The following is a 13909-nucleotide window of genomic DNA, read 5'->3' as shown; positions in this document are numbered from 1 at the left end:
TTAGATCAGAGAGTGGGTGTTGTCTCTCTGAGTGTCCTCCTCTTACTTGCTTGGATAGGAGTGGTGGTAGTAGGTAGGCATTAAGATGGACTGACTAGGTGTTACGTGTTAGGGCGCCCAGAGAGAGGCGCCAAAAAGATGGGGTGGCAATTGTTGGGTTGCTCCTAGTATTATTGGTGAATTTCTGAAGAAAAATTTTTTTTCCATTGGCTAGAATGGGGGTTCGGGGCTGCCCCAGACCCGCCTCTGTGGGGTGGCAGCACCCCCAAAGTGGGTCCGGGGCCATGGCAAAAATGCCCTCAGTCCCTCCCAGCAATCCCCGTAGAGATAGGAGTGATGGTTCTGTTGTTTTTCTGAGGTGTTCTGAGTGAGTGTGGATTCTGTGATAGCAAATGAGAGTGGATTCATGGTGTCTCATTGGAAATCTCATAAGCTATCATAGAATCTACACTCAGAATACCTCAGAAAAACAACAGAACCATCACTCCTATCTCTACGGGGATTGCTGGGAGGGACTGAGGGCATTTTTGCCATGGCCCCGGACCCACTTTGGGGGTGCTGCCACCCCACAGAGGTGGGTCTGGGGCAGACCCGAACCCCCATTCTAGCCAATGGAAAAAAAATTTTTCTTCAGAAATTCACCAATAATACTAGGAGCCACCAATTGCCTTGGGATTTTTGGGGTGGAGGACACCCATGGGTGGCTACCACCCACCCCAGCTTTTTTGCCCCTAAGGGCTCCACATTGTGAGTTATGGGCAAAAATTTATTTTTTGAAAAAAATTTGTAAAAAATCAGAGGAAGGTCCAATCGACTTGAAATTTGGGTGGCAGGTAGAACACAATGTCCCCTTCAAAACCAGCCACTTTTTGTGATCCGAACCGGTTCGGTTCGGATCCGAACCGGTTCGAAACCGAACCGGACCGGGGGGGTGGTCTGGCAAAACCAAAACCGAACCACCCCGGTCCGGTCCGGACCCGGTTCGGACCCGAACCGAACCGGGAGAACCGGTTTTATGCACATCCCTAACACTACTGCTCAGGGCAGCTCACAATGTTTATAAAATAGTTACAATGTAAAAATAGACTAATAAAATTAACCAAATTAAGCTAAGCACATTAAAAATCCAAGCTAAAACCACAATCAAAACAGATTTTAACATTTCAAATTAAAAGTCATTTTAAAAAAATAAAAAATAAGAACTGTAAAAACTAAAGAACCTACCAGACATATGCAACAGGTGAAACATTAAAAAGCCTCTTTAAAAATATGTGTTTTTAGTTGTTTTTTAAAAACACTGAGGGAGGGAGCATGGTGAAGCTCTACAGGGAGGGCATTCCAGAGTCAAGTGCCCACAACCAAAAGGTCCCGTCTCATAATTCAACACACTTCTGGTGCCAGCCGAGCTACTTCCACTGGAACCAGAGCCAACTGAGCTGGCTGGGAAGGCATGCAGGGACATTGGAAGGTGCATGGGGACATCTAGAAAGTGCCACACTTCCTAGAGTTTTCGCCCCTGTGCACCATTCCAACATCGCTGTGGGCTCCGATTCTAGTAGAAGAGCCCCACCAGTGAAAGAAGTGTGAAGAACTGTGTGGTGATAGGTGGGATCAGATTCCAAATTCATTGCAATCTGAGTGTCTGATGCACAACCCTACCTCAGAGCACATGCTGTTAAAAATTTCTTTGCACTTCTTGGGTGCAGTGTTCTCTCTTAATTTTTTCATCAGTGTGCGGAATTAATTTTGTTCTGGGTGGCAGTATCAAGGCAGTGTGTGCGCACATGCATGAAGAGTGCAGCCTTCCTGATTCAACCTGAGCGGGATCTACAATTAACTGAGCAGACATCAAAAAACGTGGGAGCACACAGACACGTGCACGCAGACATGTGACCATAATCCATAATTGAGCACTATATTGCTGATACAGTAAACCTTATACTCAAGACTGCAAAAACAACTGATGAATTGGGAGAGAAAGCAGCAAGCCATCAATGCCACCATGTGGTAACTGAGCGGTACAAGAGCTCAACACTACTATCAGGCAGTTCAGCTCTGCTGATTTCTGACCCAACTTACTGGCCGCTGCCGTTTAGGGATGTTAAGAATGTTCCAATCTCGGAACGTTCTGCCTCAAAACAGGCTGTTTAGTGTTCCAAGCTCGGAACAGAACACCCTTCAAATGAAAGGCCTGTTCTGAGCTCTGAACGGAATGACCCCGTTCCGATTCGGAACATTCCGAGCACCATTTTGGATTCCGAAACAGCATTCTTCTGGCCTGTATACACATGGACACATCAGCACCACCACATAAATGGCTGCCGCGTATGCACCTAGGCCAGAAGACTGAATGTTCCGACTTGGAATGGGGTTGTTCCATCGGAACAACTGGCTCAACCAGTTGTCCCAATGGAACGATCTGGGGATTTTGCATTCCGGTCCAAGCTCAGAATGGAACGCAAAATCTGTTCCATGCATGTCCCTACCGCTGTCAGGCTGCAAAACTCCTGCAAATTATCTCAAGCTATTTTTATTTGGCTAACATAATCAATAATTCAAACCATGTTAACATGCATCAGAAATAGACAACTTCTATATGCTCAGGGACTCCTCTAGATCAGACAGGCAGGATCTGGAAGGGAAGAGATGACTCAAACATCTTAAAATGTCCTTTTAACTTACTTTTTGAAGGGAAGAATAGCCAGGCCTACCAATTTTGGCCACCAGGATCATCTCAGGGGATGAATTATCATAGCAATTTTTGGCAACATCTATCCCTCCAGAGATGAAAAATAGGTGATAGCATGGTTTCAGTTACAGTTATCAATCCTTTATTCCTACTCCCAAACTATTAAGAGTAAAATTGTAGTCATTTTTGCACAGAGGAAATGAATAGAGTGAGGTTGAGGGGTTAGGGTTAGACAACAATGAAGGGATTGGACAACAATGAGATTGTTTTACTCTTGCCATGGAGTAATCTTTGGAGGACATTCCTGCCAATTTTCATTTCCGTTCCTCTGACAACCTTGATAGAAATTTATAGTAGCTTTTGTGTGTGTTGTTTTTTTAAAAAAAAACTTTGTAAAGCTTTTAAAAATGTCATTTCAAATTTGGATGCTGCACACCCAATGATCAGGACAATAAAAGAATGATTAATACACCGAAAGCTGAAAGTAGTGTTTTGCAATGCTATCACCTATTTTCCATCTCTAGGGCTGTAGATCATTGTGATCAAAAATCACAATGAGCATCCGTCCTTCAAATGGTATGGACCACCCCAGCCGGCTGATTTACTAAACGGCTCTTGAGATCATCATGTCCATGTGTGTGTTCACAATAACTGTAATGTTTCCAGTCTGACACAAACCAATACATGGGAGAGGAGTCCTAGCAAATCCTGAAAGGGGTATTTTCATTTTGATCCATCATCTTGAAACAAGATGGCAGTCATTCAGATTATTAGCACCACCCCTTTACAACTCATGCTTACAGTCCAATACACATCAAATTTATACAGTCCAGGAGAGAGACCCCTAGAGAGGGACTGGTTGGTGGGATAGATTCCGGCAGCAAAACACCAGCTGGCTGTTATTCCTAGTTTAAGAAAACTTACTCATTAGTAAAATTACAGCAGTAATACCCAAAATAACCATCACTGTAATAAGCATCTTCACTAGAGTTTACTAGAAATGCTCCTAATACTACATTCACTGATTGAATTCAGTTCACCAGCTGCAAAAGTTAAAATTGTGTACCTGTAACAACCTCCATTTCCAGATTAAAGAATTGTAATTGTCTTCCCCTCCTTTGACCCCCATTCCCTTTCTCCTCGTTCCTTCAGTGTAATAGCTTCCTTTAGGGTTTGCGAACATCACACTTGCAATTTCATTGATTTCAGTTCATATGGCAATAGGCACATTCTTCACTACAGTAAAATAATTTGTAATAGGATTTTGAAGAACACATAAATATGAAAATTAGAATTCTAGCACCTCAGAGTACTGAAGTAAATACATCAGAGTGCAAACACTATTTTCATCACAGGGGCTTTCAGCTGCGAAGGTTCCCCATGATCCTAGCTTTTCTTCAACTGCATCTTAGCTGAATTTAAACCTGACTTCAATTTCATCTTCTGTTTGCACCTCTATCACTGTTTTCCTTCATTCCTTCACATTCTCTCTCCATGCCCAAATCCTAACTTCCTCTTAACCCTTACTATAATTCTTGCTAGCTGTAACTATAGGGTTTAAAAGATTTTCCTTGTTCCATTTCTTTATTGGTTCACTGGTTTGCTCTGCCCTGCATTCCAAATTACTTTTAAAAAAAATTAAAAAGGTTTTTGCTCAAGCGAAGCAGTTATCATTTTATTAATTTTACAAGTGCCATAGCAAGCAAACAAGTTTGATATTATTCCTCACTGAATGAATTTAAAAGAGATCAAACTGTCTGAAGCCATTACTCAACAAGTTTTTTACGTTAGCGGCAAACATGATGCACAGCATCTCGGTGATGCTATGAACCGCATCGGAGCTGCTGTGGACACTGTTGAGAACAAGCATTTGTGCAATCAGCGCTACCGCAGTAACAGGAGTTACGATTTGCAGTAACAGGAGTAGCTGCAGTAGTGCGAATTGCTCAACTGTTCTGTCCCATCCCATCAACAGCGTCCACAAGGTCTGGTGCCCAGCAAAGGCAATCAAGCAAAAGAGCAACATGACAGGGTTCCAGCAATGCAGCAAGGCTCAGGCAGCTGGCTGGGTAGCAACATGGCCAGAGCCATGGGACATGTTGACCTACCATCAGGCAGAGGCAGACTGAGCCCCGAAATACTCCTGAGCCCAATCTGCCCCTGCTAGGCTCCAACTCTCTGACTAGAAAGAACCTTCTTAAAGGGGCGGCCTCCTGGCTTAAAGCCTGGCACTTTGCCTCCTTTTCAGTTGATCCTGCTTTGTCGGCACTAACATCACAGAGACATCAGGGGAGGCAATCGAGGAGGAGGGGCTGGATCCCTTGGCGGCTCAGGTGTTATCTCAAGGGGCCCAATCCCTGGTGCTCCCACCAGCTCCAGTCTGGTGTCGAGACATAGGGCTCACCTTGTTCCTACTTCCTCAGGGTTAATCTCCAGGCCTTCCTCAGGCTCCAGACTATTGCTGGGGCCTGGGGATGTGTCTGCTGCTGGCTCTGCCTCTTCAAGACCATACTGGTGGGGTTTGCTCAGGCTCAGGCGTACCCTCAGGGCCCAATGCTGGCTGGGTCTCTTCAGGGTCTGACTCTTGATTCACTGGTGAGGGTCATGATAGCAACTGCCCGTTCTCAACTGGGACAGGGCTGCACTATGCATCTGCAGCAGCATTGTTTGCAACATCACTTAGATGCTGTGCATCATGTTGGCCAGAGTCTGAGCTGGAGAGTTTAGAAATACTGATGAATTTGAACAGGAATGAAACCTAAATTTTTAGTGATGTATCTCCCTGCCATCTACAGTACCATTGCACTGATTAAAAAAACAGCAAACAAAAAAGAAATCTGTGCATGACCATCCATACTATTGCATCAAGAATACTGTGCTGTCTTTTGAGGACAGATGAGTTTCTGGACATTGATAAGACACCATCCAAAAAGAATCTTGATTCAACTATATGTATTGTCACATCAGGTTTGCCTTTCTGCCGAGTTTGATCAATGTGTGCATTTGTATTGTTGATGCTGCAGGATAATACACCAACAGGGAACTAAAGGATGTGGCAAACTGTGCATAGTCAGTGCTTTGCCTGAAAATTCAGGAATAAAAACCAGAATAATAAAAAATTGCCAGTGCATTACTTCTAGTTTGGAAACAAGACCAGGCAATTCAGAACTTGAAAAACTGAGAGATGCTTAACCTGAGGCTTTCCAGTTGTTGCTGGACTACAACAACCATCATCCCCACCTGCAATAAACTGTGGTTGGGGTGATGGGAGCTATAGTCGAACAACAACTGAGGAGTCTCAGATGGGGTTCCCTTGCTCTAGTCACACTATGCTAATGATGTTACTTTCTTCCCTCCTGCCTGAAACCTTGGAGAGCCGTTGCCAGTCAGTGGTATGAGGCAGTTTCCTACGTTCCTAAAAGGAAATAATTGCAGGGCGGGGGTGGGGGGAGTGTGAAAGTACTGTGGATATTGTATTGTTAGGCCCTCATTCTCTGCACTACAAAACAAGCCATGTATATCACTGCTAAGAATAGCTGTTTCCAAAACAGAGCAAGAAACATACAATTGCTCTTATTTAAATAAAATACACACACATACGCCTTCACTAACTTCATTTCTGACTGGCAAAATTGGATCCAACAGAGTTACTCTAAAATGTTCAAAGCATTAATTGCCCAAAAAAAGCTAATTAAATTTCACATATTGGAGAGTGCCGAAAGGGTAAAATGGTAACTTGAACCGTAAACCTTTTTCTTTATTTTAAAGAACTATCTCCGATACAAGATATTAATAGAGAGTATAACTTGGATAATTTATTCTTTCTTCATTATGACTAGATCTGCAAATTCTTCCCACTTACAAAAGAGCGAGAGAGAGCAATCAAAAGACTTGTCTCAAAACCTACAGGCTAAAGCTCATACAATTACTTTTAAAACCTCCTCTATTTATAATGACTTTAATATTCCAGGATTCTTGCAGCAATTTAAGATAATGAGTCACATCTATGTGGTGATAGGTGCCTCTAGAAAAAAAGACAAAAAGTTGTTTGAAATCTCTTTTCAGTTTTCAGAAACTATTTTTACATACATAGGCATGAATGATCTAGCCCAAGTTCTTAAAGGATGGTGACAAATACCAGATGTAACCAGGGCGGGGGTGGGGACGCCCTCCTAACCATGACTACTACCTGGAACTACTGGAACAACTCTGAGTAAAAGAATACCTCTCTCTCCTTGCAAAACTGATTTGACAAGAGAACTAATACCCTCTAAGAGGCACAGAAATGCTGGAAATTGTCCCCCAAAATTAAAAAAAAAACCACTGCTGGGTGGAATTTGTGTAACGTTTATCATGGGCAGGCAGTAGGTAGCTCATTAGCTACTGGTAGCTCCCAGGCTTATTTGAAATAGCTTTACAGGAATTTGGGCCCGCTTCTACCTCCATTCTCTTCCAGTCAATACCACAAATCTGATTGGCTGGCCATCTGAGTGGCCATACCATTTTGCTTTAGCTCCCATTAATTTCTCCCAAGTTAATTCCCCTGCAAAGCAGCGCCTCTTGCTCCCCCCCTGTCCTGCAGCAAAATTCTCCTGGAATTCGGTGTTACAATCCTTCATTCTGTCAATGTAAATTGTTGTACAAGATGCCATTTTGTGACAGGGTCCGCCTACCCAAGCCTCTATTTCATGCTGGTAGTTCCCAAGCATGTATTGGTATTTCTGAGGCAGGGGTAGGGGTGGGGAGAAAGTAGCTCCTGAAAGCCTTATATCTGCCACCCCAGGAATATACCACAAACCAATCCTTTCATTTTCCCAGTCTGTTGTGTGAAATGCCAGTGGGTCAAGATGAGCTGTGCACAGTTACTGAGTGGCTTGTAAGGACTGAAAAGATGAGCTCTATACATCTGTGTCTCTTCCCACTCCTACTGCCACCAAACCACCAACAAAAACCACTGTTGTAGGTTCTGGACATTATAAGATATTGATATATGATTATGACTTAAGAGAGTGGTTTCAGTTTGTAAACAAAGGGCCAGTTTACATGACTGAGAACCAAGCCAATTTGTCACTTATCTAGGATAACTCACCTGGCATGCTCTTTATTTTTGCTCGTCTGTGAACAGAAATCCTGATTACATCCTCCAAGAACTATTATGTGCTATGTGAGAGGCTCTACTTATCTAGCCTTGATCACAAATCCTGACTACCCATGCCAACCACCACGGCACATGGTGGTTTCTGGGTGAAATGGGCATTTCCGATCCCAGGCCTGCAAAAATTAGGAGCACACTGGGTGAGTTATCCTGCATAGTTGGCCCAGTTCTCAATCATGTGAACCAGACCAATGCAAAGGGAAGGGAAAGCAAAGAAGTGAACCAAGCTGGTCCTCCACCAAATCTCTTGTAGTCGCCAAAGTTAAGCTTCTGGATCTGCTCCAATATACAAGGGCCTGATATGAGAACACCTTTTGCACCTGACCGCAGCACAAGAGGTGAAGGGTAGACTTTGGACATTATAAGATGTGTGACCATATGAAGCCACCTCATACCAAGTCAGACCTTTGGCCCTGCATATCTTATGGACTGCCTGCTGCCATAAAACTCTGCTCACCTGTTCAGGGGAGGAGGTCTTAATCCTCATGCCATCACTTCCAGAGGCTCCAGTTGGCATGCATACACAGGTGACCCTTTCATGAGGCTATCTATCTATCGTATTTATATACCGCCTGATATTGGTATCTCTCAGCAGTGTATGTAATTTAAAACACAACAAATATAAAACTGAGTAAAAGCAGTTAAAACAATTTCACCAAATAAAAAGGAAAAGTTTGAAAAATTATATGGGATAAAAACAAACAGTTTAAAATTAATTTCAGTTAAAAGCCTGAGAAAACAGCCGTATGGGGGTCATTTTAAAAGCAACCAGAGATGGAGATGCTCTTATTTTGACAGAGAACATATTCCAAAGCCCTGGGGCAGCCACAGTGAAGGCCGAGTCCCAAGTTGCCGCCCAATAGGTCAGTGGCAACCGTAACCAGACCTCCCCAGATGATTTTAATAGGCAGCAGGGTTCATGATAAAGACGACACTCTCTTAAGTAACCTGGACCCAAGCAGTTCAGGGCTTAATAGGTAATAACCAGCGCTTTGTATTTCGCTCACAAACATATCGGCAGCCAGGCAATCACCTCAGGCAGAGGATTATTGGAGTGCCACCAGGGCAGCAAGATGTCTCCCACTGCTATCACTGAAGCACCACTTCAGGACCAATATGACCCTTACAAGCTTTGCAAGGAATGTGGCGGGAAGAGAAGAAGCTGCCCTCTTCTCCTCACACCTTGCAAAGTTTACAATGAAGCACAAAGAGGGTACTGGCAACCTTCCCTCCTCCTCCTCCTCCCCATGCCACTTTCTAGCCTGCAAGAGTCGGTTTTGAAAGGGGGAGGCCCCCACCAGGAGGGAAGCATTTGACACCTTACCTTACCATGTACATATAGGACAAGGCCTTCTTCATAGAGACCCTTAGGTTGTGGAACTTCCTCCCACAGGGGGTTCGAAATCTCCTCTCATTCCAGACCTTTAGAAAGGTCTACCTCTTCCGCCAGGCCTTTGGTGGGGGCTTCTGATATAAATGGGTGTTGGTGCTGTAAAACATTATTGCTTCCCTGTTGGTTTTTCTGTCCATTACTTGGTTGTTGATTTAAAAAATAATAATGCTTAAATTGTTTTAAATTGATTTTATGTAACTGCCTCAGAGCCACTGGCGAAGGCAAGGTATTCAAACATAAAATAAACAAGCTGCAGGAGGCTATGGAAACCTTGTGCCTCTCAGCCTCTACTCCCAGAAGAGGGAAGCAAGTGCACTGAGAATTTAATGGAGCGACTTACTCCTCTGAAGAGCTGTAATGTGACCTACGATACAGAGCAGAGAAGCAAGTGTTTCTATAAACAGGCCCTAATTCACTATGAGAACAGAGGTTTTTCAGCAAAGGTCAGATTCCAGGATCATGTTGACTGGATTGTAATCAGGCTACATTGATTTACAAGTGTGGATCTATCAACTTGGAGAAAAGCTTTTCACTCAGTAGTTCAGGGAACACGGCCAAATAAATTAAAAATGCTAAAAAGGGAACATGTGGCACATTGCTCCTGGGGATGCACTTCCCATCCAAAGAGTTTAGAGCAGTGTCCTCTCTAATTTTTTTAATCTGTGTGTGGAATGATTTTTGTTCAGGATGGCAGTATCAAGGCAGTGTGCGCCTCAGGAAGTGGGACCTTCCTGATTCAACCTGAGTGGGATCTAAAATTGACTGAGCAGACATCAAAAAACATGTGCATGCCTTAGAGAGACCACTGGTTTAGAGTTTTATACAGAGTTACTACTATGCCAGAGAAGCCCTATTAAGACATTGTGTTGTATGAGCGTACAGATGTCCATACACTCATACATGCCTTTGTGTGAATGACTGTACCTGTGGCCATTTAAATGCCAAGTGGGGTACAGGTACCTCAAATGGGTACAGACAGGAAGTGTACTTCTGTACCTGGTTCAACATAACATGTGAATAACTGTACCTGCGCACAAATCTGTATCTGCATGCACTACACACTTGTCATATAAGTACTCAACATAAAGTCTGAAGAGTGGTCCAGATGCATCCAATATGGTAAGATTGGTTTTTGGTTTTTTTGTTTTTTTTAAAAGGAGAGGTGTACCTGATCAGTGCCTGGAACAGAAACCATTAAAGGCTCCATGTAAGCTACTCCAAGGCTCCAATCTATACGCAGTTACCTGGGAGTAAACCCTATTGAACACAATAGGACTTACTTCTGAATAAACATGCATCAGATTGGGCTGCAAGCTGCCTAAAAGGAGAGGATCTATAGTTCATTGGCAGAGCACAAATCTTGAATACAAAAAAGGTCCCAGGTTCAGTCCCTGGCACCTCCAGGTTGTCATGCCCTCGCTCGAGGACAGTGAAGAGGAGTGGGAGGTAGGCAGCCTCCTAGTAGGTGGGGAGGCACCTGAAGGGGTGCAGTCTGATGTCTGGAGTCAGGAGATAGCTGAGGAGTGAAGGGTCAGACCCCGAGCTGGAGGGAGAGCAGCCCTTGACTCCTCAAGAACGCAGACAAGAAAGACAGCAACAGCAAGTGAAGGAACTGCGAAGAAGCCGGCATCTCCTCAGGAGGCAGCAAGAGGGACGCTGAATCTCTAGCAGCCGCAGGGGTGGAGCATTATTTAAGGCCAAGGACTATAAATCAGGTGGCGTGGGCGGCGAACAACTGCTGGAAACAACGTGTCGGCTGGGCTTGCACCGTTGTGGGAGTTTCTGCAACCTTGAGTTCCAGGCTTCTCTGTTCTGACTCCTGTGGCCTGTGCTTTCCGTGCAAGAAACCTGAAACCAGAGCTACCAGCTCCTGTGGCATAAAAATCCAGCCAGGCGTCGGCCGTCAGGCCAGTTTGTGACACAGGTGTGGCTTGGAAAGGCTGCTGGCAAAGACTCTGGGGAACCACTTCCAGTCAGTGTAGACCAGAGGTTCCCAACAGCGGATCCTGAGATGCTGTTGGACTACAACTCCCACCAATGCCTGCCAAAATGGCCATTGTGGCATTAGACAACACTGTGCTTAGACAAATACTAAGCTAGACAAACAAATGGTTTCCCTCTGTATAAGGCAATTTCATATGAAAAAGACAGAAGTAAAAAATAATAATTTTAAATTAATGTCATTTTGGTAATAATTATCCAAAATAATCCTTGGGCTTCAGTTCTTGGGAGGATTTTTAAAAGCAGGTGGCAAGACAACAGAGAGAGCCTGTTTCAAAAGAAGAACTTTGCAACTACACAAGTGCCTTCCTTGGCGTATTGGACCACTACCCTGGCTTTACTCCAGGCAAATAGCTGATTTCACACTCATACAGTTCTACTCAATATTGGTGCAATTAAGTTGACAGTGATCATTAGCCAGGGGATAAATAAATAAGAGGAAATAACTTTTAAAGAGAAATATAAAAGTCAACCAGTTCAGTAATATTAATGGCAAGCAACCTTTTCATGCTCTACTAACATTAAGCAAATTAAAATATGGATCAGCCTTTGATTAGAACAGTAGGGTTCATGTAGAATACTACTGCAGATGCTTCTGACTACATTGCTGTAAAATATTGCTAAGGCTGGAATAAATATTCAAGCTACACCAGATGTCTACACTTATGTACAAGGTCCTCCATCTAGATGTATAAAGGCTGGTAGGGGAGAGTCATTATGGCATCATCTACATTAAATCCTGAATATGTTTAATATGTTATTTTTGCTGTACCTGATATTACGATGTATCCAGTAGTTCTCAAACTCGGTTTCTATAAAGGCTGTTCCAGGAAAATGGATTATGAAATACCCCTTCCCAAGTACCCATTAGCCAGGAAAGTCACAATTTAGATTTTATACATTTTAAATAAGTTAAGAGTCTTCCAAAACCTTAATGCTATTTAATCATATGGGTTTTTTGTGTGGTGGTGTTTTTTAAAGAGAAGAGAGATTATGGGCTAATTACTTTTCCATTATTAATTTACTCCACTGGACATCAGTTTCACCTAGAAAAAACATTCATCAGGAGAAATTGCGCCTTTGACACAATATATCTAAGTAAAACAGCTCACGGCAATTCAAACACGAAATAAGCCAATTCCCACTCCAGATTTATTCAAAATAGAATTAACTCTAAACTAAATTCATTAGGTCTATTTCATTCCCTCTTCTCCCTAATAAAAGTCAACAAGAAAGGAGAATATTCCCAATGAAAATTCTCAAGACAATATACATTTCTCAAACACTGATAATAAGGCAGCCCAGGGTTCAAAGGGAGTATTGGTTTGGGTTTGGAATTTTTCTGAGGGGGGAACATCTCTTCTGTTTACAGAGACCAGAACTTTGATTTGACCAACTTATTAGAAATGCAAAACAATAACACCTAAGCAACCTTTTTAGATCACATAGCTCTTCTTGGGCAAAAGGGAGTAAAGAAAATGCACACTAGATGGATAAATGGGTAGAAAAGCATTCAGGTTCTTTTAAAAGTGCTTTTTAAACTTATTTATGCTTTTGCATTGTCTGTCTTTGGACTGAAAAATATTGTCAGTAAAATTATATTTAAGTGTTCTTCCAACCTCTCAGGAGTTGCTTATAATGAACAGATCCCAGACAGCAGGGGGATGTGTCTACAGGATCCAAGCGCACAGGTGGGGCTGATCATATGAGCCTTTTCGGAAGAAATCAGCACTCTGCCGGGAGCCGACTTCATGGGAATGACTGTGTGAGGCACTGGGCACTGCATGCTTCAAACCGGGGCCTCTAGAAGCAACCCTCCTGCACTAACTGGCCTGAGAATTGCACTCCACAGCACCCTCCCTCCACAGTGGCAGGGAGGGAAACTGCAATCACTCAGCTCAAGAGGAAACAAGTGACCTTGGGAGCCAACCAAGTCCCTGCTGACCCTATATGAGGTTTGGTGCTCCACTGACTCTGAGCAAATCTCCAAATTAAGCAGCTGCCTCAGCTTGCTAGTTCCATCTCTTGACTCACACCTGCTTAGCTTCAGCAAGTTTGCTGCATCATGATGTGCCTTCAAATAATGTCCTGGAACAAGTCGGATGAGGCTGCAATTCTAAAAGCCCCATCGAATGCACTGGGACTTATTTCTGAATAAACATGCACAGGATTGCTCTGCAAGTGTATTATCTGAAAGTGGACTGAAGGCCTGTTCCCATCTCACTTGCAGATTCATATTCATCTGGAACACAGTACCTGCATGAAGCTAAGACCAGGTCAGCAATTTCTACCTTTCGTAAGAAGGCATTAGGAATGAATGAATATATTCCAAGAGGAGAGACAGGATGTTTTTCTGGATAGAGGGGCCAGCTTTGCTCTATATGTTAAATGTCTGAAAGAGAAATAACAGCATATTTAATATTCATGTGCCCCTCCTAAATGGATTGCATGCTTACTGTACTGTTCAGTGAATGGTTCAGCAATGGGGGGAGGTACAGGGGACCAGCTACTTATCTGAGGGGGACTTGCCCCTTCACAGCACCACCTAATGCCTACTTTAGAAAATGCGTGCCTCCTCATACACAAGTGTAGATCTGTAGATACAGACATGTGGTGTGGGAAACAAACAGTGTTCTTGCAGAACTCTTGACTGTACCATCTCATCAAATGG

General features: G+C 43.4%; 1 protein-coding gene across 2 annotated transcripts in view; it reads right to left on the bottom strand.

Annotated features, from left to right (window-relative positions):
• The window catches only part of CCSER1 (coiled-coil serine rich protein 1), a 1155632-nt gene that overhangs the window by 1002479 nt on the left and 139244 nt on the right, over positions 1–13909 (bottom strand). The window contains exon 1 of one of the 2 annotated variants that reach the window (XM_053252661.1): positions 9174–9270. The exons of the other annotated variant lie outside the window; for it this stretch is intronic. Within the exon in view, the coding sequence (XP_053108636.1) occupies positions 9174–9203 (30 nt within the window). The 5' untranslated portion in view covers positions 9204–9270. Of the gene's footprint in view, positions 1–9173; positions 9271–13909 lie in introns of those variants that run through there. 2 annotated transcript variants of the gene reach the window in all.

Source organism: Hemicordylus capensis, chromosome 5 (genome assembly GCF_027244095.1).
Source record: "Hemicordylus capensis ecotype Gifberg chromosome 5, rHemCap1.1.pri, whole genome shotgun sequence".
Lineage (NCBI taxonomy): Eukaryota > Metazoa > Chordata > Lepidosauria > Squamata > Cordylidae > Hemicordylus > Hemicordylus capensis.
Note: the sequence above shows the minus strand (reverse complement) of the source record. Positions and strands in the feature narration are given on the sequence as shown.